Genomic DNA, 27,985 nt, shown 5'->3' with positions numbered 1-27,985 from the left:
GTTCGACATAGGACCGTGGTGATGGAAAATGTAAAAGAAGAAGTGTCAGCTATCAACAAGAAAAACGAAACACTTGAGAAGGAAAATGGAAAGCTGCAAGAGCAAGTGAAAGAGAATAATTGGCTGCTTAAAACTCTTATTGGACAATTTGCTCAACTAGTAGGTCAAGTTCGTACAGGAACTGCTTCAACAAAAGCTCTTGATTGTGCACAAGAAGTCTTGGGAATGCACTAGTAGAAAAAACCCTTGTTGCAGCGGGCTTTTAGACCCCTGTTGCAGCGTACATCGTATGCTGCAACTGGGGGGCCTGCAATAAGTATTGACTTGTTGCAGCGTACAATGTACGCTGCGAAAAGTACTTTTTTGCAGCGTACATTTGCATGTACGCTGCAACAAGTGTGTAAAATTAGGCAAAAATCAAGACTTGTTGCAGCGTACAAAATGATGTACGCTGCAACAGACTGGTTTGTTGCAGCGGGCTTTTATTTGTACGCTGCAACAAACTGGTTTGTTGCAGCGTACAAATAAAAGCCCGCTGCAACAAACCAGTCTGTTGCAGCGTACATCATTTTGTACGCTGCAACAAGTCTTGATTTTTGCCTAATTTTACACACTTGTTGCAGCGAACAAGTATATGCCCCCTGCAACAAAGCTGTGCTTTTGGCGGGAAAATTTTAGTTTTATTTATCTATAGCTAGGGTGTCTTGCACCAAATATAGGAACCTGTCAACAACAATAAATAAAATATCGCAACCTGTAGAACAAATATAAAAAATAATAACTGGTGTTTTGTATACATATATATATATATCCCAAAACCAAAGTGCACGTACTACATTCAAATATACGTTCCAATTTCAATGTACGCATACATTTTAATGGAAACGATTGTTCTATAACAACTAAACCACCTCGATCAAGCGCGCTCAAGCCAATAGTAAATACTTGCGGGTAAAACACTTAGCCCGTTGCTCACGAACCACATCAATTTCCTCACTAGTAGGCGCATTCCTCGGAGTGTAGACCTTTACAAAAACAGAAATTTCAACTAAGCATTAGATTAAATTCAAATTAAATATCACACTTTAACATTCAAGCAACTAATAACAATGTCCTAATAGTCTTGGAAACTTAAAGCTAAGCATATTAATCATGTAAAAGGTATAAAATGAATTCTTAGGTTATGTAGCTCAAATTTGGGAGCGAAAATGTCATTTTAGCCTAAATAAAACCTATAACGACCCAATGAGCCTTAAATGTGCGTAAATAGATTGGAATGAGTCTTAGAAAGTTAAAACTATGCATATTAAACATGTAAAAAGTTTAAAATGAGTCATTAGGTTCTTTAGTTCAAAGTTGGGAGCGAAAATGTCAATCCAGCCTAAATAAGACCTATAACGACCCAATGAACCTTAAATGTGCATAAATAGATTGGAACGAGTCTTGGAAACTTAAATCTAAGTATATTAATCATTTAAAAGGTTTAAAATGAGTTCTTAGGTTCTTTATTTCAAATTTGGGAGAGAAAATGCTCATTTTAGCCTAAATATGGCCAATAACGACCAAACAAACCTTAAATGTGCATAAATAGATTGGAATAAGTCTTGGAAACTTCAAACTAAGCATATTAATCATGTACAAAGTTTAAAATAAGTCCTTAGGTTCTTGAGTTCAAATTTGGGAGCGAAAATATCATTTTAGCCTAAATATGACCTATAACGAACCAATGAGCCTTAAATGTGCATTAATAGATTCGAATGAGTCTTAGAAAGTTAAAACTATGCATATTAAACATGTAAAAAGTTTAAAATGAGTCATTAGGTTCTTTAGTTCAAAGTTGGGAGCGAAAATGTCAATCCAGCCTAAATAAGACCTATAACGACCCAATGAACCTTAAATGTGCATAAATAGATTGGAACGAGTCTTGGAAACTTAAAGCTAAGTATATTAATCATTTAAAAGGTTTAAAATGAGTCCTTAGGTTCTTTATTTCAAATTTGGGAGAGAAAATGCTCATTTTAGCCTAAATATGACCTATAACGACCCAATGAGCCTATAGGTGCATAAATAGATTGGAACGAGTCTTAGATCGTTAAAATTATGCATATTAAACATGTAATAAGTTTTAAATGAGTCCTTAGGTTCTTTATTTTAAAGTTGGGAGCGAAAATGCCTTATTTTAGCCTAGATATGACCTAGAACGATCAAACAAGCATTAAATGGGTATAAGTAGATTAGAATAAGTCCTAGAAACTCAAAACTAAGCTTATTAATCATATAATAATTTAAAAATGAGTCCTTAGGTTCTTAAGTCCAAAGTTGGGAGCGAAAATGTCATTTTAGCCTAAATATGACCTAAAACGACACAATGAGCCTTAAATGTGCATAAATGGATTGGAATGAGTCCTAGAAAGTTAAAAATAAGCATATAAAACATTTAGTAAGTTTAAAATGAGTCCTTAGGTTCTTTGGTTCATAGTTGGGAGCGAAAATGTCATTTTAGCCTAAATATGTCCTATAACGACCAAACAAGCCTTAAATGTGTATAAGTAGTTAGAATAAGTCTTAGAAACTTAAAACTAAGCATATTAAACATGTAATAATTTTAAAATAAGTCCTTAGGTTCTTTATTTTAAAGTTGGGATCGAAAATGCCTTATTTTATCCTAAATATGACCTATAACGATCAAACAAGCATTAAATGGGTATAAGTAGATTAGAATAAGTCTTAGAAACTTAAAACTAAGCATATTTATCATATAATAAGTTTAAAATGAGTCATTAGGTTCTTAAGTTCAAAGTTGGGAGCGAAAATGTCATTTTAGCCTAAATATGACCCATAACGACACAATGAGCCTTAAATGTGCATAAATGGATTGGAATGAGTCCTAGAAAGTTAAAAATAAGCATATAAAACATTTAGTAAGTTTAAAATGAGTCCTTAGGTTCTTTGGTTCATAGTTGGGACCTATAACGACCAAACAAGTCTCAAATGTGCATAATAGATAGGATTGAGTCTTGAAAAGTTAAAAATAATCATATGAATCATGTAATAAGTTTGAAATTAGTTTTTAAGTTCGTTAGATCAAAGTTGGGAGCAAAAATGTCATTTTAGCCTAAATATGACCTATAACGGCCAAAGAAGTCATGAATGTGCATAAATAGATTGGATTAAGTCTTGTAAAGTTAAAACTAATCATATAAAACATTTAATATGTTTAAAATGAGTCCTAAGGTTCTTTATTTCATATTTGGGAGCAAAAAAGCCTCATTTTAGCCTAATATGACCTATAACGACCAAACAAGCCTTAAATTTGCATAAGTAGATTGGAATGAGTGTTAGAAAGTTAAAACTATTCATATTAAACATGTAATAAGTGTAATACTCTGAGAAAATATGTAGCTTTTCCTATTTGGTTTATTGTTCACAAATCAGGATCTTTGGACAACAACAAATGCTTATTAATCCAAGAAGCTTTTCCTATTTGGTTAAAACCCACACATTATTCACAATCTTCAACTTTTGTGATAATCATAAATCATAATGGACAAGCACTGTAGAATAGAGGTAGTCTAGATGCCTGAAAAACCTATAGCCTGGATATCGAACCTCCTAGTTAGATGAAAGCTCATACCTGACCAGATGCGGCCAATCCATCAGTTAAAAGAGAGACAGCCAACCACACTTGCATACAGATTTGATGAGCAGCCATAGCTAGAGGACCTTGACGAGCAGCCATCGAGGTCCCAATCGTCATAGTTATCAAAACAGCCACAGTTCTTCCAATCAGAAATCCACCTGGAAAAAAGGTAAACATAAGGAAACAGACGGTAATCCAAACATGTACGAGTAACACTTTAAGTAGGTACAAACAATGGCCACTTAAGCAGACTAATTTAAGAAGTTTGTAATGGTGATTATTAAGTAGAAGGTTATTAAAATCAATGTGTTGGATAAAGAATCAAAAACAGAAAATAACCATAAACATTTCTCTGACACTCACCAGATTTTAAATAGACCCCAAACTTCAGATCTCCAAATTTTGGAGGTAATAATATTACTCTCTTGCTAAGAAACCAAATCATCAATGTACAGACATAAAAAGTCAAAAAGTCAATATCTACACCTGCATTGGCCGTATCTGATCCCACAGTAGAATTCAGTGAAGATTTACCAGTAGGACTATTAGAAAGAGCTAGCTGGCTAATCTGAGAAGTAGCAGACTCCAGAGATTGCTTTAAATTTGGATCTTTAACATCTGTCTCCCCCATATCCTCATCAGCTGAATATTTTGAGTTCTTAGCTCTATGAACGACAGCCTACCAAAGCCGAATTAACTAATCAATCTTCTGTTAAAAACTTAAAACATATATACAAATGGGGGGGGGGGATTATACTATTTTGAGATTGAGGCTATCACGAATGATTTATTTTCAGGGATGAAGAAGCTATGCTGACCTAAAAATTATACTCACAAGCCAGAATGATTATCACCCGGAATCTACACTACAACAAACTAATAACCGACCTTACATATCATATGGAAAAATGGTAGCTGCAAAGAGATCATTGACTTCTTGGACTCTACCGAGATCTCACAACTTTATGAGAATAACTGGGTACGACCTGTAAGAATAGTACTTTCATGAAAAAAATTGTTACACTTTCAAATTAGGATGTCTTTTAAGCAAAAAGCTTGTAATGTGGAACAGAGATGAAGGCCAAAATATAATCATAACGGGAAGACCAGAACTCGTCATCAAAACATGATTTGGAATAAAGCAAGGGAAGTTAAGCCAAACCAATGAGTCAGTGACAACAACTGTACACTACCTCACTAAGTCTATATACAGGAAAATCTAGCAGAGGATGCGCATAGAAAATAGTTGCATTGTTACATTGATTTATTTTGTCAGTGTCTCTCACATACTCCTACCATGTTAGGCCTAGCTATAGTGACTGGACAAACGAATTGAACAAACAAATTAAACAAACCGTAAAAACAAATTGAACAAACCCTAAAAACGAATTGAACAAACGAATTGAACCCTAAAAACGAATTGAAAAAATGAATTGAAGAAACGAATTGAACAAACCCTAAAAAAGAATTGAACAAACGCAAAGAACCCTAAAAACGAATTGAAAAACCCTAATTCTTAAAACAAAAATCAGGTAAACGAATCGAGCAAACCTAAAAGAGGGGACAGGTAGCCGCGGCGAAGAGGTTGACGGAAAATAGGACGCGAGCAACTTTCTTTCTTGAAACCACCGGCTCATGTTTCATTATCCAATCCCACATCTAATAAGACCACACCAAATATACTTGTGGAAGAAATCAAATTACTAGTCGTCTTATAATAAACAATGATTACATTCATGATACACAGACTACCAAATAAACAAAAATATCACATAAATGGAGGAAAAGATTGGCATTAGAATGCAGAACAATGAAATCCAACTATCTAATGGAACCAATTACAAAAATTTTGTATATATTTGATTTCCAGAATTCCTTGCTTTTCTACACAGTAACTGGTTGCAACATGTAATTATCTTTGCTCAGGAGTTTCTTAGCATAGGAAAAATAACACATGAAAATGAGATCCTCTATTAACCAAACCACACAATCGAATCTATGAACTGAATCCCCAATTAAAAGCTGACCCATGGTTCCTTTGCCAATCCCCCCCACATACAAGGCTTTAAATTCAATCAAAACAAACAAATTCACAAGCATAACCAACTCAATTATACAGTAGCTCACACTTTATCATTACTTAATGGAAAAACCCAGTTAATGATGTTCAAATTCGCAGCAACAACAACAAAGAAAACTGAAATTGTGCATAAATTAAGGTGCTTAAGAGAAAATTTTACCCATTGTTAATTTGGCGACGTTTGGAGTCGACATCTTTGCTCAATCGAACCGCCTTCCTTTTCCGCACATCAAGAATAGGACTCAAACAAACAAAAAAAATTAAATGTATGAATCCACCAAAATCAAGTTCCGCAATTCCAATTGATTAGAAATTGCAACTCGACATCTACAATACCAAAACCTAGTTGTGAAATTGGAATCGAAATCAAAAGGCAGAATGATAGGCAGAATCAAAACGGACGAGCAAGCTAATAGGTGGCCTCTGGCGAGGAGGCTAGAACCACCGACGAAGAGAAAGGGTTTTTTTTTGAGGGGATGACGCAGGGAAAGTTAAGGGAGAAGAAGGGAGTTGAGAGTGAGAGATGCTTAATTTGTTTTGAATTAGTTTCAACGAATATTGCAGCGAAATTTTTTTTACCCGGGTTATTGCAGGGGGCTTTAACAAGTACGCTGCAACAAAAACGAGCTATTGCAGCGGGCTTTTAAAATGTACGCTGCAACAAACTTTTTTGCAGGGAACAATTAAATTGTACGCTGCAATAACCCTTTAAAGGGTTTGACCCGCGTTGACCGACTGGTTGTTGAAGCGTATTAACACATGTACGCTGCAACAAGGGGGTTGCAACAGGGGTTTTTTCTACTAGTGATGGCACACAAAAGGGTAATTATTCTAATTTCATCTCATTTAACTCTTTTTGCATTTGGTTACTTCGAATATCTGAATTGTCTTGGAGCATCTTGTCTGCATCTACCTTCTGTACTTGATATCTGTATAAGCCATAACAATCCAGGTTGTTTCTAGGTATTCATGATCATGTTCCCTGTTGTGTGTGTGTTCTGCTGTGTGTGTGTTCAAAACAGATAAACACAGCTGAAAACAAAAACAGATAAACATAGCTGAAAACAAAAACAGATGCTTGAAACTGATCAGAACTGATTTGTCTAAAACTGATCAGAACAAAGCTTAAAAACCAAGTTTTATTGATAGTTAATGCACGGAACTGAAAAGGTAGTATATGAAGTGCGCTTTAGCATTCTAAAAGAAGTGCGCTTTAGACTGTAGACAAATACCAGCTCTAGACTTTCACATTATAAAATATCTATTCAAATTACCCAATTCAAGAGATAAAATATCTACAGCAACTCAACCCTAGTGTGATTGTAGTTGTAGAAAATTGAATGAACCATGTGAAAATCATGTGTAAATCTGGATATTAATATCTACATCAATGCTCCTTGTGGAATGTGAATCTGGATATTAATTTCTACATCAATGCTCCTCTCTTGGGTGTAACTATATACTCATTTGATTTTCATGTTTGTGGTGGTTGATTAGATGGTACCAAGATTCCAAGAAGGACTATTTGTAACGTATGAGGGGAAACAATATATTTTGCACCCGTTTTCAGAATACCTGTCAATTCTCATATAGATTCATAGTATATAGCTCACACTCAAATATGTTAATAGCCTAATTAATAGAAACCAAATACTCATTCGATATTTGTTTATGTGTGTTGTTATTTTGTCAAGTAGTATTAACTGTACAATTCCACCATCATTTTGATTGACAGTTGACTTGAATGAAATGTCAAACCAACTGTTCATGCCAAACTTCCAATTAAAAATGTGATAGTTGGTTTGGACCATTGCTTAGGTCACATGGGAATATTAGGCAGTTGTTCATAATCTGCTAATTTGAATGCTCAATTTCGTTTATGAGTTTTATTTCTTGCTTTCTATAAGTTTTTTAAAATCAACTCAGCTTACTGACTAGCATGAGAAATTCATTAGCATATCACCGTCATCATGACAAAAGAAAAACATAAATCTCAGAATCCAACATCTTGATGTTTAAATTGTGCACATGATGCCGCTTCCTGAATTTAGCCTAGGTTTCTTAATTGCTGCCCTAAACTCTTTCATATGATATCAGACTAGGTTTCTTAATTGCTGCACATTGTTCGAACCTGTTGGATCAAGTACAACTTGTTTAGCTTAATAATATCAGCCGTCTGACTGTAAAATTCCCCATTTTACTTGTTTAGCTTAAATGGGATCTGTTTGTTGAGGGTTATGGACTTATGGGTGCGATCATACCAGTTCTGCAGTATGATAACATCAGATCTGTTTGCTCAGAACTGTAGAACTGATGCAACTATGATAACATCTGAGCAGGAACAGTTTGCTCAGATACTGCAGAATTGTTTCCTCCAAGGGTTCTTCCAACATCTTGAAATGAAACAACGCGCTTCACGGGTTCCTGAAGTTAGTAGACAACCAAATATCAGAAAAGTGAAAGATAATATATATGCATGATGCTAGAAAAGATAGTATGAACATGATGTATCATCATCAGTTACAAAATGTGTGTTTTATACACCTGGTCATTGACATGATCACTCCCTGCATGTTGTGTGTGTGTTCTGCTGTGTGTGTGTTCAGCTGTAGTATTTATACCCCTGGGTCTTTGACATGTTCTTGGCTCTGCTATGCTTTTGCTCATTTATAATAGACATTCTGTGAATGATATAGAACAAACTAGAATTGAATGTTGTATTTAATTTCCTTCGTAGTTCAAGTTTCCGACTTATTATGTACTTATTACATTTTGTATTTTTCTTTGAAGGTCGTCCAACGTGATAATGTGCAAAAGCAAAATGAAGGCCAAGACACTTGAGCTTCATATGAGCTACTACCATCGATCATCTACATATAGTATATGTACGTAGTACATCTTAGCTAGTTAGTTTTTCTAAGTTTTAGTTTTTCTTGGCCTAGCTGGTTTGATTTATGATATCATGTTGTTTTGGACTATTTGGTTAGGATTTCGATTAGTGATATATATGCGTTTATGTTTGGATTCTGGTTAGTAACATACGTGTACGTACTATGAATTATAAGTTAATTTTATTGTTAATTGAAGACCAAGTATTCACAATTCAGGTTAATTAATTGATCGATGTTGTGTTACGTTGTACTTTAATTTTAAATTTATAATTGTACGTGATGAATAGTGTTATATATATATATATATATATATATATATATATATATATATATATATATATATATATATATATATATATATATATATATATATATATATATATATATATATATATATATATATATATATATATATATATATATATATATATATATATATATATGATACAGGAATTAATATATAGGTACGTGGAAAAAAAAAGGTTAATCATACAAATAATTTGGACGTTTTTTGGGGTCGTATTATCGTGCTCATTTTGAATTAAATATCCCGCCAAAATAAATTTCTGGACGCCTGTAGGTGTCGAGGACATTAAATAGGAAAATGTTAAAACAGGAAAAAATCTTGTGGCGTCTAAGCTGAAGAAAACATGACGCGAAAAAGCGTCGAGGACATTGATTAAGAAAAGATAGGCTGAAGAAAACATGGACGACAAAAAGCGTCTAGGACATTGATTAGGAAAAGACCTGTGGACGCATATAAGCGTCTAGGCTGATGAAATTATGGACGCCAAAAAGCGTCGAGGACAATGATTAGGAAAAGGGTGGGGCAAAGCGGGAAAATCTTGTGGACGGCGAAAAGCGTCGAGGTTGTCGACGCTGAAGGATGAAAGTGGACGCCAAAAAGCGTCCCCGTGCACGACGCCATAAAGCGTCGAGAATATTCTCGACTTTAATTTTCTCGACGCTTCCTTAAAGCGTCGAGGGCTAATTTATCGACGCTTTTTAGCGTCGAAAAACGGTCCAAAAAGCGTCTTCAAAAGGCGGGATTTGTAGTAGTGTGAAGCATGCAAAGTCTAAACATTTATCATGAATAATAACTTGAAAATGAAAGAAATCATGCAATTTAAACAAGTCATTAGCATTTTATTCGAATTATGTGTTCCGGCAGGTGTGAATAAAATGATTCCAAGACCCTAAAACCATTGAAGAATTAAGCACAGTTTGTCGACTCAATTCTAAAACATTTTAGGTAAGCAAAAGCCTTTTGCTAATAGTCTAGAAACTACTCTTGGTTGATAGGTACGTCTAAGAACTTATTAGGTAAACCTATCGATTTTGCCACGACATAAAAGGACTCCTTACTTATATCGTTGAGTTTCACCAAAACTAACGTGTACTCACAATTATTTGTGTACCTTGCCCCTTTAGGACCAATAAGTAACACCTCGCTGAGCGAAAACTATTACTAGATTGATGTAAAGGATATCCAAGCAAGTGTATATTTTGGCATGGCACCTTTTAACTAAATTTTTAAGTTTGGAACTTAAGGCTCTTACTATGTTGGTTAGATTTTAAGTGAACTAAAATCCTTAATCATGCAACATAATCAAGCTTTGATCTCATGCATTTTAAGACATATTTAAAAGCAATAAATAACTTAAAACATGCATAAGATAAATGTGATCTAGTATGGCCCGACTTCATCTTGAAGCTTTAACTTCAAAGTCCGTCTTGAAAATCTCCGTGGGAGGCACCATTTTCTTCAAATAGGATAAGCTATAATTAAAAAACTAATTACAACTATTTGATGGTACGCGGACCATATTTGAATTGAAAAACAACTTTGGTACTTTAGACCAATTACATTCAAATTAATGGTACGCAGACCATATTTTCTATCATATTTGGGCCATACTAGTCACTTCATAACCTGCAAAACAGTACATATACAATATATACCATTCACCCATTCATTATCATGAATGGCCCACATAGCTGGTTAGTAAAACACATCATGCATCACATAAACATTTGCAGCAATTAATCAAGGGCACCAATAATCTACAAATTATTCAGTCCTTATTAATTCTAATCAAGTTGTTTTAACCTTAAGGATTTGCGGACCTAATCAAGAGTTTATGACTAAAAAGGGCTCCCACTTAAACCAATAAATTCATATGCTTTACTAATTTTAAACATAAAAATGTATTTCTAGTCTAACCAGAAATATACAAATTTAATTAAAATTTAAAGCTCATATAAATTTATAATTGAATCCAAAAAGTTTAATTTAATTTCAGTCGTATTTAAATCAATTCATGATTTTAATTTTAGTAAAATAATTAGAATAAATAAAATTTATTATAATTACAATATTCAAAATTAAAATCCAAGAAAATAATTTAAATTATTAATTTTAAAATTAATTAAAATTACGTAAACTGAAAATTTCAAATTAAAATTTCAAAACGATCTAATCGCAACGCAACAATCCCACGCAACGCACGCCCATGGGCCACACGCACACATCCATCGCTGGCCATGTGCGCGCAGCCCATGCGCTGCGTCGCATCGCTGCTGCTCACCATCGCAAGGCATCACGCGAGCTGGTGCTCGCTGCGCGCGCCAGCGCTCGACGCAACAAGCATGCTGCCGCAGCCCATCGCTGGGCGCAGCGCTCGTCGCACATCGCAACAAGCAAGCTGCTTGCCATCGCTGGGCGCGGCGCTTGTCGCACGCACAATAGCGCTCGCTGCGCGCGAGCGATCGATGCTGGGCGTAGCACTTGTGGCACGGGAGCTTGCGCTCGCTGCGCTCGAGGCTCCGCACGCTTGCGCGAGCCCACACGCGACTGCTCGTGCCTTGCTCTCGCCCTCGCCCATTCGCCCATTGCACACAGCCCACGACACAAGGCAGGGCTGCTGCCTTGTGCTCGTGCACCATGGCTTTGCTCATTGCATTCGTACCGCATGGGCGACGAGCTCCCATGCTCGTCGTCACATGCCCGAACTATACAACACCCCTTAAGGGTAACACGTAGCGTCCATTGCTTTGTGCGTGCAAGTTATATGAGCGAATCGCATAAAAATTTAAAATTTATATTCAAAATTAATGACAAATTAATAAATAATATTAATTTCATAATTTTAGGGCGAAAAATCGAAAATTTATTATTTAATTGATTTTCGATTAACATGGATTCAAGTCTAGGTCATAAAAATTTAAAATTTAACATAAATTTACAATTTTTATGGTGGTTTTTAATCATAGGTTTCTAATTAAATTATAACTAATTATGAAAATCAAATTAATTCTAAATTATTCCAATTTTCAACAAATTAATCATAATTACAAATTAGATTGCATAATTAACAAGGCTAGGCATTCAAACTTGTTAAACATATACAGTAGGTCAATCAAAAATTCAAAATTTATCAACAAGAATCGCAAATATTTAATTTAACATCTTAAATTTACGAAATTTTGCATTCGAAAAACTAAAACCTCCGAAAAGTCATAGTTAGGCTTCGAATTTGAGAATTCTGGGTTCGGCCGAAAAATACTAATTTTTTCAAAATTTTAGAATGCCTTTTACATGCGGAATTGACACAAAAATCACCAGATTTGGATGAGTAACGAAGAAACTGCCGAAAAACTGCGTACGTATAATTAAATAAACGCAATTTGCAATTAATTAACAATTACGAAAATTAATCACCCCTTTTAATTCTTGCAAATTTGTAATATTTAACCATGTTCATGCAATTTATATTATGAAAATAATAAGAGGCTCGTGATACCAATGTTAGGTTATGATACATATGACAATTCATAAATCATGCGGAAAAACCATAAAGCCAGGAAAGCATATTATTTACACATAATCATTTAGCATAGTTTAGATGCATACACTTTGTTGCGTGCCTTCCCTAGCTGCGCCCGAACCGAACAAGAACAAGTCTTTAGGACTCCAAATGTCGTCCCTCCGTAGATAGTCCACAGCACGTCCGGATCCGCCTTAAGCTTGACCAACTAGGATCGCCCTTAAGGTACTTAGCATTTTCGGCTAGTATAGGATATTCTATGACTGAATTTTTGCTCTCAAAAATCACTTTGAATATTTGAATACTCTATACAAAATAATGACCCTAGGCCTTTATTTATAGAGGTATGGAAAGGGAATCGTAATCCTATTAGGATACGAATTAATTAAACTAGAATCCTAATAGAATTCTTATTTTAATTAATTCATCCTTTTAGGTTTAGGAATTTAATCATTAGTCGAAACCTGATAGCTTTAGGATTCGTATAGCACACCAACACACACGCACGCACAGCAACCCACGAGGGGCGCCATGCGCGCGCGCGCAGCCCGCGAGCTCGCAGCCCATTGTTGCGAGGCCCACACGCTGCCGCAGCGTTGGCGCGCGCTGGGCCTGCCTTGCGGTGGGCCTGGCGCAGCCTTGGCTGGTGCGTTGTGGCGCGCTGCCTTGCTGGGCGATGGCCCGGCTTCGCGCTGGGCCTTCGTCTGGCAGGCCTCGTCCGATGCTAACTCGTACGATACGCTTCCGATTAATTTCCCGATTCCGGAATTCATTTCCGATACGAACAATATTTAATATTTCCGATTCCGGAATTAATTTCCGTTTCGAACAAATATTTAATATTTCCGTTTCCGGAATTATTTTCCGATTCCGATAATATTCCGATTCTGACAATATTTCCGTTTCCGGCAATATTTCCGATTCCGGCAATATTTCCATTTCCGATAATAGTTTCCGATACGTACTATGTTTCCGTTTCCGGCAACATCTACGACTTGGATAATATTTATATTTCCGATACGATCCATATTTCCGTTTCCGGCAATATCATCGTTTCCGGAGCATTCATTTCTTGCCTGTGACGATCTCAGCTCCCACTGAAACCAAGATCCGTCGATTCCGAATATCCATAGATGGAGTATTTAATGCCATTAAATACTTGATCCGTTTACGTACTATTTGTGTGACCCTACGGGTTCAGTCAAGAGTAAGCTGTGGATTAATATCATTAATTCCACTTGAACTGAAGCGGCCTCTAGCTAGGCATTCAGCTCACTTGATCTCACTGAATTATTAACTTGTTAATTAATACTGAACCGCACTTATTAGACTTAACATAGAATGCATACTTGGACCAAGGGCATTATTTCCTTCAGCGCGCGCGCGCATGGCGCCCCTCGTGGGCTGCTGTGCGTGCGTGTGTGTGTTTGTGTGCTATACGAATCCTAAAGATATCAGGTTTCGACATATGATTAAATTCCTAAACCTGAAAGGATAAATTAATTAAATAAGAGTTCTATTAGGATTCTAGTTTAATTAATTCGTATCCTAATAGGATTTCAGTTCCTTTTCCATACCTCTATAAATAAGTGCCTAGGGTCATAATTTATAGAAACAATTGAAGTATTCTAAAGGTAAGATTTTGAAGAAAAATCAGCCATACACTTGCACCTAAATAGCCGAAATTCATAAGCAACCTTAAGGGCGATTCTAGTTGGTCAAGCTTAAGGCGGATCCGGACGTGCTGTGAACTATCTACGGAGGGACGACACTTGGAGTCCTAAAAACTGGTTCTTGTTCGGTTCGGGCGCATCTAGGGAGGGCACGCAACAAAGTGTATGCATCTAAACTATGCTAAATGATTATGTGTAAATAACAAGCTTTCCTGGCTTTATGGTTTTTCCGCATGATTTATGTTTTGTCATATGAATCATAACCTAACAATAACAGAGCAGATTGACGAAGTAAGAACCGAATCAGTGCACCATGTTGTTCATGGACTGTATAATAGATAGGTTATGTTGAAGGAACCAAAAACATAAGTCTATTAAAATTAATGTATTTTACGTAGTTTAATGTTTAGAATTTTATTTTATATCTATGTAATCAGTTTTACTAGGGTGACAATTGCAAAAATACTTTTAATTGAGTTTTGGAAATAAATTTTCAACTATTTATTTTTCTTCAATATATGGTGTTATTGTGTGGCAATAAATGAAATATTTTTCAGGTATATATATATATATATATATATATATATATATATATATATATATATATATATATATATATATATATATATGTTAAATATAAATAACTTTGATAGCGCTTCATATACACCCGCTACTATAAAATAATTTAAAAGTTGGCGGTAAATCTTTAACAGCGTTTCTTTAATAGCGCTTATAAAGTGCTATGAAAGAAACATTTGAATTTTCCTAACATAACACATGAAAGCGCTTTTGAAAAGCACTATTAAAGGTACCTTTTACTTTTAATAGCGGAGCCATCAACAACGCTTCAAGAAGCGCTGTTAAAAGCATTATAAGCGCTATTAAAAGCATTTTCTGTCGTAGTGTGCGTGGGCGAACCACATGTCGCTAGTGATGGATCTTATTCTTGGCTCTATTCCCAATGATTGGAGTGCAAGGTTTGTTGCATACGAGCCATGGGCACTCCTAAGGCATCTTAAGGATATATGTCGTGGTAGATTCCAACATGGTGGTCAACATGTCGACCAAAATGTTTTTGAATTGGTAAATTCATTTGAGGATCTAAAGCTTAACGCTCCACTGGGTTGTTGCCTTGACGTCGAAAGACAAAAAGCAAGGGAAAGGGTCATTGATCTTGAAATGACAGAACAGACGCCAATTAGAACTCATACAAAGAAAATGGTTGGGCTTCTCAACCGGCTTGAGTTACTTGGTGATCCATTCCCAGATTCTGCAGCTGCAGGAATACTTTTGAATTCTCTTTACCCTGGTTATAAGAAATTCAAACTACTCTATTTCTCCAAGAAAAGGGAGAATACTCTTAGTGAACTAATTTACTTGCTTCATCAGTTCGAATTGGACTTTGTAAGTGATAAGCAAACATCGCTAAAAGTAAAGAGTAAGAAAATCAAGAAAAAGGTTCCGGGGAAGATCCAAAGAAAGGGTGCATCTCCATCTACTTCAGGAAGGCAAGTGGCGCCATCCAAGAAGAAGATGAAGAAGGATCGTTCTCCATCTACATCGCAATGCTTCAATTGTAATGAAATTGGTCATTACAAGCGAGATTGCCCCAAACTTAAGGAAGAGAAGGACGGAAACGTTGCTTCTCCTTCAGGTATGTATGTTATACATTGTAATCTTGCTAATTCTACTTCTTGGGTATTAGATACTGGTTGTGGCTCACACTTATGTTCCAATTCACAAGGACTAAGGAGAAGTAGAAGGCTTGATAAAGGCGAGATGGATCTACGCGTGGGAAATGGAGCACGGATTGCTGCATTAGCCGTAGGATCTTATTTTATTTCTTTGCCAAGTGGGTTTGTTTTGGAACTAGAAAACTGTTACTACGTTCCTAGTATCACCAGAAACATTATTTCCGTTTCAAGTTTGGATTCTAAAGGATTTAGTTTTCAATTTAAAGACAATAGTTGTTCTTTTTCTTTGAATGGAATGTTTTATGGTTCAGCACAACAAGAAAACGGTCTTTATGTGCTAGATACGAGCAAACACATTTATAACATAAATACCAAAAAGGCTAAAACTGGTGATTCGGATCTCACATTTCTGTGGCATTGTCGATTAGGCCATATAAACTTAAAGCGCATGGAATTACTTCAACGGAAAGGAATTCTAGAATGATTCGACTTAGAGAAGATTGATCAATGCGAATCTTGTTTACTTGGCAAAATGACAAAGCAACCTTTCTCAAAGGTGGGAGAAAGAGCAAGCGAACTACTAGGGCTAATACATACGGACGTATGTGGGCCTATGAGTACGAAAGCTAGAGGTGAGTTCATCTATTTCATAACAGTTACGAACGACTTCGGTAGATCTGGCTATATTTACTTAATGAAGCACAAGTCTGAATCGTTTGAGAAATTCAAAGAATTTCAAAATGAAGTAGAGAATCAACATGGCAAGAAAATCAAAGCTCTAATATCGGATCGAGGAGGTGAATATCTTAGCCACGAGTTTGATGACCATCTAAAAGAATGCGGTATTCTTTCTGAATTGACTGCTCCGGGGACACCTCAATGGAAAGGAGTGTCGGAACGGAGAAATAGGACCTTACTCGATATGGTCAGGTCAATGATGGGTCAGGCCGAACTTCGTTTACAGTTATGGGGACATGCGTTGCAAACTGCAGCACTCACACTGAATCGTGCTCCGTCAAAAGCTGTTGAAAAGACTCCATACGAATTATGGACTGGGAAACTTCCAAAGTTGTCTTTTCTGAAGATTTGGGGTTGCGAAGCATATGTCGAGCGATTAATTTCGGACAAGCTACAACCTAAATCTGACAAATGTTTCTTCGTTGGGTATCCAAAAGAAACTATGGGGTATTATTTCTACAACAAGTCAGACAACAAGGTATTCGTTGCTCGTGACGGTGTCTTTTTGGAAAGAAATCATACTTCCAAATTGACAAGTGGGAGAATAATAGACCTCGAAGAGATTCGAGACGAACAACGAACTCATAACTCTTTAGAAGCAGTTCAAGTTGATGAACCTCCAAGGTCTTTAGAAGAGCCAGTGGGAGTAGTTCCTCAAAACGTTGTTGCCCCTCGTAGGTCAAATAGAACTATTTTTCAGCCAGACATATGGACAGGCGTCCTCTTGACTGAAAACTTAGACGTTCTCATATTGGATAGTGATGAACCTTTGACTTACAAGCAAGCTATGACGAGCCCAAGCTCCATTAAATGGTTAGAGGCCATGCAATCTGAAATAGACTCCATGTCTGAAAATCAAGTCTGGGATTTGGTTGATTTGCCGGATGGGTTCACACCTATCGGATGAAAATGGGTCTTCAAGTTGAAGAAAGACAAAGATGGAATTGTATACATATACAAGGCTAGATTGGTAGCAAAAGGTTACAGGCAAGTTCACGGCGTTGACTACGATGAAACCTTTTCTCTAGTCGCGATGCTTAAGTCTATTCGGATAATCCTTGCGATTGCCGCTTTTCATGACTATGAAATATGGCAAATGGATGTCAAAACTGCCTTCTTGAACGATGTTCTTGAATAGACTGTGTTCATGACGCAGCCGGAGGGTTTTGTCGATCAAACGAACCAAGGAAAGGTATGCAAGCTTAAGAAGTCCATCTACGGACTAAAGCAGGCATCAAGGAGTTGGAATAAACGATTTGATGAAGCAGTCAATAAGTTTGGCTTCATCAAGAATCAGGACGAATCTTGTGTATACAAGAAGGTCAGTGGGAGTAAAATTGTATTCCTATTCTTGTATGTTGACGACATACTGCTTATTGGAAACGACATTCCTATGTTGGAGTCTGTAAAGACTTGGCTCGGGAAGTGTTTCTCAATGAAGGACTTAGGAGAGGCACAGTACATATTGGGCATCAAGATCTATAGGGATAGATCTAAGAGGATGATTGGACTAAGCCAAAGGACTTACATTGACAAAGTGCTAGCTAGGTTCAATATGATGGAAGCCAAGAGAGGCCATCTACCCATGTCACATGGCATATATCTAAGCAAGAATTAGTGTCCCGAAACATCTGATGAGCGTAGAAAGATGAGTGGAATTCCATACGCTTCGGCTATTGGATCCATCATGTATGCTATGATTTGTACAAGGCCGGATGTTTCGTTCGCACTCAGTGCAACGAGCAGGTACCAGTCAGAACCAGGTGAGGCGCATTGGACTGCTGCCAAGAACATCCTAAAGTACCTGAAAAGGACTAAGGATCAGTTTCTGGTTTATGGTGGTACAGATGAGTTGATTGTTAAGGTCTATACGGACGCAAGCTTTCAAACCGACAGAGATGATTTCAGATCACAGTCTGGGTTTGTGTTCTGCCTCAACGGCGGAGCAGTAAGCTGGAAGAGTGCTAAGCAAAACACTATTGCGGATTCTACAACTGAAGCCGAGTACATTGCTGCCTCAGAAGCAGCAAAGGAAGCTGTTTGGATTCGGAAGTTCATCGAAGAACTTGGTGTTGTCCCCTCCATTAAAGGACCAGTGGCTTTGTATTGCGACAATAGCGGAGCCATTGCCCAGGCAAAGGAGCCTAGGAGGCACCAGAAGTCCAAACACGTACTGCGGCGATTTCATATACTTCGAGAGATCGTTGAAATAAAGGATATCGAGATTTGCAAGGTTGGAACTGACGACAACGTTGCGGATCCATTGACTAAACCGTTGCCACAAGTGAAACACAACGCACATGTAGCAACCATGGGAATCAAGCATGTTGGAGAATGACTTTAATTTCTTAAGTATTGTTTTAGAACATCTGTTAGATCTATGTTTAAAACAATTGGTTTAACCATTTCATATTTATGAAATTTATTTATTTCATATTCATTTAATTGTGGTTTAGAATTAAATGATAAGTCCATGTGATTCAAATCATTCAAATGGGATGTCAAGATGGATTCTTCGACAAAGAAACACCCATTAGTGAACTTGAATATTAAAGTCACAAAGGATCCCTAATCCAGGTCATTGAAAGGTGGACGACCAATGACTAATGAAGATTAGATTGCAAGTAGATTACTTAGTTCTGTTTCTTGAACTAGAGTGACTGGATGTCAAAATCTTTTGCATAGATACTTATTGGATCTTGTATCGGATTGACCATGAGAACGCTTTAAGAGATTAAAGTCATGTCATAGGTATTTCTCATTAATGGTGATTACAAACCGTTCCTCAGAACATGAGAGATTATGTCTGCTCGTTTGAGAATTAGTTCGCTTTGATACTAGCTAAACGTCGCACCGTAAAAGGAGGCTATAAAAGCAGTTATTGGGCGTACTATGAATCAAAGTGAGTGTTCATAGATTGCAAGAATGGATTGTCCTCCTATCTTTGATTGGATATGGTGTTGTTGTGTAAAAAGGCCTCTCGGAGAGTTAGATACTGTAAAATGCATGGCCATGCTCAGAATAGTTAGGCTTAACCTTCTGCAAAAGTTTGACAGTTGAACTCTGTAATCCGAGAAACACTTCTGGACCTAATAAGGATGGCTTGGATCTTACCTTATGTTCAGTAAGTAACACTACGCGACAAAGGAATGTGGATGCACACTTGTCTGAATGACAAGTGGGAGATTGAAGGAAATATGTCTTTCACCCAAGGTGCATTAAGTCTAATACCAAGGTTTAGATTAATTGGGAACAATTAATTTAGTGAGATCAAGTGATCGGAACAGCTAGCTGGAGCAATGCTTCCGATCAGTGAGTTTTAATGGATATTAAACTCACAACTTACTCTTAACTGAACCTACAAGGTCACACCAATGACACGTAACAGATCACCGGATTAAATGAATCGGAAATTCATTTAATAGCTTTTCGGGATTTAAGTTGGAAACGTATTATACGATACGAGCTTGCATCGAAATCGTATATCGTATCGCGAATATTCGTAAGCTAGGCGACACGAATAAATCGTATCGTACGACGGTGATTCGTCGTATACGAAACGATAAATAAATATATCGGAAATATATTTAATCGCGAATACAAGGAGCGGCCCACGAGCCGACTGCACGAAGCACTCGAGGCCCATGGGCGCGAGCATAGGCGAGCAAGCAAAGCGCGGCAGCAGCGAGGCCCAAGAGGCGAGGGTTGTGCGCGTGCATGCGGGCCGAGACCACGACACAGCAGCAAGCGCGGTCCACGGCCCCTTCTGAAGGAAATAATGCCCTTGGTCCAAGTATGCATTCTATGTTAAGTCTAATAAATGCGGTTCAGTATTAATTAACAAGTTAATAATTCAGTGAGATCAAGTGAGCTGAATGCCTAGCTAGAGGCCGCTTCAGTTCAAGTGGAATTAATGATATTAATCCACATCTTACTCTTGACTGAACCCGTAGGGTCACACAAATAGTACGTAAACGGATCAAGTATTTAATGGCATTAAATACTCCATCTATGGATATTCGGAATCGACGGATCTTGGTTTCAGTGGGAGCTGAGATCGTCACAGGCAAGAAATGAATACTCCGGAAACGATGATATTGCCGGAAACGGAAATATGGATCGTATCGGAAATATAAATATTATCCAAGTCGTAGATGTTGCCGGAAACGGAAACATGGTACGTATCGGAAAATATTATCGGAAATGGAAATATTGCCGGAATCGGAAATATTGCCGGAAACGGAAATATTGTCAGAATCGGAAATATTATCGGAATCGGAAAATAATTCCGGAAACGGAAATATTAAATATTTGTTCGAAACGGAAATTGATTCCGGAATCGGAAATGTTGAATATTGTTCGTATCGGAAATGAATTCCGGAATCGGGAAATTAATCGGAAGCGTATCGTACGAATTAGCATCGGACGAGGCCTGCCAGACGAAGGCCCAGCACGAAGCCGGGCCATCGCCCAGCAAGCCAGCGCGCCACAAACGCACCAGCCAAGGCTGCGCCAGGCCCACCGCAAGGCAGGCCCAGCGCGCGCCAAGGCTACGTTAGCGTGTGGGCTTGCGGCAGTGGGCTGCGAGCACGCGGGCTGCGCGCGCGCGCATGGCGCCCCTCGTGGGCTGCTGTGCGTGCGTGTGTGTTTGTGTGCTACTCGAATCCTAAAGCTACCGGGATTTGTCATATGATTAAATCTAATCCGAAAAGATTTAGTTTATTTAATTAGAGTCCTAGTAGGATTATAATTAAATAAATTAGTATCCTAATAGGATTCCAAATCCTTTTCCATAACTCTATAAATACGTGCCTAGGGTCACATATTTACATCGAGCATTCAAGTATTCAAAGTGAGTTTTTGAGAGCAAAATTCAGTCATACAAATTGCCTATAAAGTGCCGAAAATTCTAAGTACCTTAAGGGCGATTCTAGTTGGTCAATCTTAAGGCGGATCCGGACGTGCTGTGGACTATCTACGGAGGGACGACACTTGGAGTCCTAAAGACTTGTTCTTGTTCGGTTCGGGCGCAGCTAGGGAAGGCACGCAACAAAGAGTATGCATCTAAACTATGCTAAATGATTATGTGTAAATAATATGTTTTCCTGGCTTTATGGTTTTTCCGCATGATTTATGAATTGTCATATGTATCATAACCTAACAGTGGTATCACGAGCCTCTTATTATTTTCATAATCTAAATTGCATGAACATGGTTAAATATTACAAATTTGCAAGAATTAAAAGGGGTGATTAATTTTCATAATTGTTAATTAATTGCAAATTGCGTTTATTTAATTATACGTACGCAGTTTTTCGGCAGTTTCTTCGTTACTCATCCAAATCGAGTGATTTTTGTGTCAATTCCGCATGTAAAAGGCATTCTAAAATTTTGACAAAAAAAATATTTTTCTGCCGAACCCAGAATTCTCAAATTCGAAGCCTAACTATGACTTTTCGGAGGTTTTAGTTTTTCGAATGCAAAATTTCGTAAATTTAAGATGTTAAATTAAATATTTGCGATTCTTGTTGATAAATCTTGAATTTTTGATTGACCTACTGTATATGTTTAACAAGTTTGAATGCCTAGCCTTGTTAATATTGCAATCTAATTTGTAATTATGATTAATTTGTTGAACATTAGAATAATTTAGAATTAATTTGATTTTCATAATTAATTATAATTTAATTAGATACCTATGATTAAAAACCACCATAAAAATTCTAAATTTATGATAAATTTTAAATTTTTATGACCTAGGCTTGAATCCATGTTAATCGGAAATCAATTGAATAATAAATTTTCGATTTTTTCGCCCTAAAATTATGAAATTAATATTATTTATTAATTTGTCATTAATTTTAAATATAAATTTTTTAAATTTTATGCGATTCGCTCATATAACTTGCACGCACAAAGCAATGGACGCTACGTGTTACCCTTAAGGGGTGTTGTATAGTGCGGGCATGTGACGACGAGCAAGGGAGCTCGTCGCCCATGCGACACGAATGCAATGAGCAAGGCCATGGTGCACGAGCACAAGGCAGCAGCCCTGCCTTGTGTCGTGGGCTGTGAGCAATGGACGAATGGGCGAGGGCGAAAGCAAGGCACAGCAGTCGCGTGTGGGCAGCAAGCGAGCTGCGCCAAAGCGCGCACTGCCTCGCGCAAAGCGTGCGGAGCCTCGCGCGCAGCGAGCGCAAGCTCGCGTGCCACGAGTGCTACGCCCAGCGTCGATGCCTCGCGCAGCGAGCGATGGCTCGCAGGATCGAGCGCTGGCAAGCGCGCGCAGCGAGCGCTGGCTCGCATAAAGCGCGCGCAGCGAGCACTGGCTCGCATGGAGCAAGCGCTGGCGAGCGAACGCAGCGAGCGATGGCTCGCGTGCATCGAGTGCTGGCGCGCGCAGCGAGCACCAGCTCGCGTGATGTCTTACGAAGGAGAGCAGCAGCAGCGATGCGACGCAGCGAATGGGCTGCGCGCACGTGGCCAGCGATGGCTGTGTGCGTGTGGCCCATGGGCGTGCGTTGCGTGGGGTTGTTGCGTTGCGATTGGATCGTTTTGAAATTTTAATTTGAAATTTTCAGTTTACGTAATTTTAATTAATTTTAAAATTAATAATTTAAATTATTTTCTTGGATTTTAATTTTGAATATTGTAATTATAATAAATTTTATTTATTCTAATTATTTTACTAAAATTAAAATCATGAATTAATTTAAATACGACTGAAATTAAATTAAACTTTGTGGATTCAATTATAAATTTATATGAGCTTTAAATTTTAATTAAATTTGTATGTTTCCGGTTAGACTAGAAATACATTTTTATGTTTAAAATTAGTAAAGCATATGAATTTATTGGTTTAAGTGGGAGCCCTTTTTAGTCATAAACTCTTGATTAGGTCTACAAATCCTTAAGGTTAAAACAACTTGATTAGAATTAATAAGGACTGAATAATTTGTAGATTATTGGTGCCCTTGATTAATTGCTGCAAATGTTTACGTGATGCATAATGTGTTTTACTAACCAGCTATGTGGGCCATTCATGATAATGAATGGATGAATGGTATGTATTGTATATGTACTGTTTTGCAGGTTATGAAGTGACTAGTATGGCCCAAATAGGATAGAAAATATGGTCTGCGTACCATTAATTTGAATGTAATTGGTCTAAAAGACCAAAGTTGTTTTTCAATTCAAATATGGTCTGCGTACCATCAAATAGTTGTAATTAGTTTTAATTATAGCTTATCCTATTTGAAGAAAATGGTGCCTCCCACGGAGATTTTCAAGACGGACTTTGAAGTCAAAGCTTCAAGATGAAGTCGGGCCATACTAGATCACATTTATCTTATGCATGTTTTAAGTTATTTATTGTTTTAAATATGTCTTAAAATGCATGAGATCAAAAGCTTGATTATGTTGCATGATTAAGGATTTTAGTTCACTTAAAATCTAACCAACATAGTAAGAGCCTTAAGTTCCAAACTTAAAAATTGAGTTAAAAGGTGCCATGCCAAAATATACACTTGCTTGGATATCCTTTACATCAATCTAGTAATAGTTTTCGCTCAGCGAGGTGTTACTTATTGGTCCTAAAGGGGCAAGGTACACAAATAATTGTGAGTACATGTTATTTTTGGTGAAACTCAACGATATAAGTAAGAGTCCTTTTATGTCGTGGCAAAATCGATAGGTTTACCTAATAAGTTCTTAGACGTACCTATCAACCAAGAGTAGTTTCTAGACTATTAGCAAAAAGGCTTTTGCTTACCTAAGATGTTTTAGGATTAAGTCGACAAACTGTGCTTATTCTTCAATGATTTTAGGATCTTGGAATCATTTTATTCACACCTGCCGGAACAATAAACTCGAATAAAATGCTAATAACTTGTTGAAATTGCATGATTGCTTTAATTTTCAAGTTATTACTCATGATAAATGTTTAGACTTTGAATGCTTCAATGTATGTTTTAATTATTGTTTATAATTAAATATCTTGCACTGCAATAAATCCTTTTAGAAAGGTAACAGTAAATTTCCTCGATTGGTAGTGAATCCAAGAACGATTCACGGAAATGAGAGAAAGTGAGCAATTTAAAATGTACGTTTCTTATAGCGACTTTTATGGTTGTTTTCGAACATCAAAATCGAATGGCAAACCAATTGGTGCTTGTGAATTCAAAATACAATGTAGTTTTGAGATCATAAAGCATTGAGCTTAAAACGCTCAGCTTTACCAATGGTTAACAACCTAATATCTTTGTCCATTTAATTCTCGAATGAGTCTAGTCCCTAGACATTCGAATAGATCGATGCTTAGAGAACTTTATAAGCTTCTGGTAAGATCATCTAGTTGAAACAGAATGTTCAACATAAATTAAATGGAAAGAACCTTGTTGGTGACATTCGACATGTCTAACAAAGTATAAAAGTCAACACTAAAGAATTCAATTCTTAAGACTATAAGAAAGGGTACAAGAAATAGGAAAACAAAGGAACATATGAAAGGAATTTACGATTCCGTTTCTACCTATAAGTTTATGTTTAAAGAGAAGTGAGCTAGCAATCAAACTTCCTTGGTATCATATACCGCTTGAGGTTCTTACTTCGGTAATAACTCAAACAATGGAAGCTAGGATATACTAATGACCTACAAGTGGGAAATGAAGCATGGCAATGCTACATTAGTTGTAGGGTCATCTAGTTTTTTTTAAGTCCTTTCAAAGGCTGGAACTTAATGGCTATTTTGTTCCATAATCAGCATACCTAAATTTCTGCTTCAAACACAGAAAGACTCACATTCAGAAGAACGAAAACAATGCTTGTTTGTTTGTTTATTTAAATGAAATGGTGATTTACGGTTTGAGTCAATATGCTGATTAAAACAAACAACTCTTTAAATAAAAACTTTACTAGGTTCAAATCAAACCCTTGATTTGAGTTCCATTAATCTTTGGCATTGTTGCTTAGACCATATCAACAAGTTAACATTCACAAGCTCTATTTTAATGGACTTTTGAAAGTTGGTTGATTTCTAGATCAACTTAAGACAAGCTAGTCTTACTTGTTGAAAGTAACAAAGAATATGAACTATTGTTAGAACGCCTACACGATAGAGTTCAAAGCTAAAGAAAGGTTTTATGACTTTATTATTTCACATGGATTTGAGTGAATATAGGTTTATTTACTCAAATGTGATATAAGTTGAATCTGTTTGGCTAGTTCAAAGATTCAGAAGTATAAAATCCACTTGGCAAGAAATCATAAAGATCTAGGTTAGATCATGTTGATGATTACTTGAGACCAAATATGATCATCAATGATTGTGTGTTGTAATTTCACAATCTAGCTCCATAAGATATGGCATATCTACGTTGGAATAATCGAAGTCAATTAGTACTTGATTCGATCAATGATGGATCATAAAGACTTTTCCTATAATTTCTAAAACAAAATGCTCAACTACCACCAAACGAAACCAAATTCGTCAAAGCTATTGAAAAGTAATTTCAGAATAACTTTTCATAAAATATATCTAGAGAGTTCCTAAACTCAGTGGGAGCTTAGTGTTTGTCATTCGACAAACTAAGGCCGAACTATAGATATATGTTTCATTGTGATTTATTCAAATGAGACACAAGGGTATTGTTTCTACCACGAATTTTTGAGAACATAATGTTTGTTTGCTCGAAATGATGTCCTTTTGGAGATTCGTTTCCAAAATGACAAGTGGGAGAAAATAGACCTCGAAAGTCTTCGAGGCGAACAACAAACATAAACGGACATTCCGGAGGCTTTTCGAAGTGCTTCAGAAAATCCGAACTTATTCTTTAAGGACTTTAGAAGTGGCTTTAAAGAATAGACATCTCTTAGAAGACTTTACAAGTGCTTCAAGGAGAACAGAATATTCAAAGGACTTTCAAGTGGCTATTGATATTCTATTGTTTGATGTTCTATACCCTAGTAGGCATAGAGTTCAAGTCACTGAAACTATGAGATCCTTCTATTAGATAGTGAAGAAACATGGAGTTCAGGTCATTGAAGCTATGCGATTCTTCCATTAGATAGTGAAGAAACCTACAACTTGCAGTCAAACTATTATCATGTAGATTAATGAGTTTGTGACTTGTAAGAAAGCTATGACGAAACCCAGATTCCCTAAAATGGTTAGAGGCCATATATAGACTCAAATGTTTTAAATGGTTAGAGGCCATAAAACATACTCAATGTTTTGATGACAAAATTGAAATTTTGTTGATTTGCAAGAATAGTTTCACACCTATTGGTTGCAAAGTTTGTTTTAAGGATAAAAACCATCAAACATGAAATTGTGTTCACACACAAAGCTAGATTAGTTGCTAAAGGTTACAAGCAAATTCACGATGTGGATTGTGTTGAAACCTCATGCAAAATCGTAATGCTTAAGTCTATAATTCAAGCAATGATTGCATATTGGTACATATGGCAATTGGATGACAAAACATCTTCCTCAGTCAAATGTTGGAAGAAACTATGTACATGGTATGTCATAGGATTTGTGGATCCAAATAAATGATTGAAAAGAAAAGCTAGTTTATAACATCTATGTACAGATTTAAGCATGCAATTGGGAATTAGAAATGTATTTTAGTGAAGCTAATAAGTATTTTAGTTTCATAAAATGTACATGATTCTTATAGATATATAAGAAGTTTAGTGGGAGTACATAAAAACTTGATTGGTCCTGTGTGTATCACACACATATCTCTCTATTGTGAAATAACATTCAAATGCTAATGACTTAGATTTGAAATTATTCATCAATGATGGACCAAGGCGAAACTTAGTACATACTGGGTACTAAGATCTATTTACAAAGATCTTATAATATTGTTTTGGATTAAGTAATGGCATTTACTAAATCAAACACGAAATACTCCATTGGAGATATTCGACCCATGTGAATAAATCTAAGTAAAAGAATGTTTGAACTATGTATAAGCATTTACTAAGTTAAAACATCAAAGGATCTAAGTGAGATTCTTAACCTATATTATATGTCAAAGAATTTAGCTGGATTCAGTATCTACTGAAATTGAATGAGCTAAAGTTACATGAATACAATTCAATTGAGAATTATTCTGCAAAAGAATTTATCATGTATGATATAATATGAGGATCGCCAAAAACGTATCGTATGACTTTAGGCATGACGAACATATACCAGTCTCTATTGATCTAAGTGAAGATCAACTAGATTGAGATCAAGAATACTTATGGTACTTGAAAAGGTACATAGGAATAGTTCTTGATTCAAGGAAATAAAGATATGCTAAATATTGATGCTACACGCATAAACACTGGAAAAGGATCAAGCAAAGACCCGTTGGAGTTAACCATTGACAAGGACGAGCTAAAGAGCATCGTGTTTCGAAATGGCAACATGGATTGGAGACCATGAGT

At 36.6% G+C, this 27,985-nt stretch overlaps 1 protein-coding gene and 1 long non-coding RNA gene across 2 annotated transcripts; both read right to left on the bottom strand.

Annotated features, from left to right (window-relative positions):
• Positions 1 to 819: 819 nt before the first annotated feature.
• Positions 820 to 4,109, bottom strand: LOC130459834 (protein DETOXIFICATION 45, chloroplastic-like). The gene is made up of 3 exons (XM_056827426.1): positions 4,004 to 4,109; positions 3,635 to 3,798; positions 820 to 1,025 (listed from the first exon to the last, which is right to left on the bottom strand). Exons 1-3 carry the CDS (start codon positions 4,083 to 4,085, stop codon positions 927 to 929), a joined length of 345 nt encoding a protein of 114 aa, XP_056683404.1. The 5' UTR covers positions 4,086 to 4,109; the 3' UTR covers positions 820 to 926.
• A 162-nt stretch (positions 4,110 to 4,271) lies between these two features.
• On the bottom strand, positions 4,272 to 6,079 carry LOC130460053 (uncharacterized). Its single transcript, XR_008919904.1, has 3 exons — positions 5,881 to 6,079; positions 5,192 to 5,299; positions 4,272 to 4,319 (listed from the first exon to the last, which is right to left on the bottom strand). It is a non-coding gene; the product is annotated as an uncharacterized lncRNA (long non-coding RNA).
• Between the last annotated feature and the right edge of the window lie 21,906 nt (positions 6,080 to 27,985).

Source organism: Spinacia oleracea, chromosome 4 (assembly GCF_020520425.1).
Source record: "Spinacia oleracea cultivar Varoflay chromosome 4, BTI_SOV_V1, whole genome shotgun sequence".
Classification (NCBI taxonomy): Eukaryota; Viridiplantae; Streptophyta; class Magnoliopsida; order Caryophyllales; family Amaranthaceae; genus Spinacia; species Spinacia oleracea.
Note: the sequence above shows the minus strand (reverse complement) of the source record. Positions and strands in the feature narration are given on the sequence as shown.

What these genes read in the sequence shown, in the direction of transcription:
- LOC130459834 (XM_056827426.1), bottom strand. Translation starts at nt 4,085, where the DNA reads ATGATTTGGTTTCTTAGCAAGAGAGTAATATTATTACCTCCAAAATTT. An exon ending in TGGGGTCTATTTAAAATCTG is followed by an intron (nt 3,799 to 4,003) that starts GTGAGTGTCAGA and finishes CCTTTTTTCCAG; the next exon opens with GTGGATTTCTGATTGGAAGA. An exon ending in GATTGGCCGCATCTGGTCAG is followed by an intron (nt 1,026 to 3,634) that starts GTATGAGCTTTC and finishes GTTTTTGTAAAG; the next exon opens with GTCTACACTCCGAGGAATGC.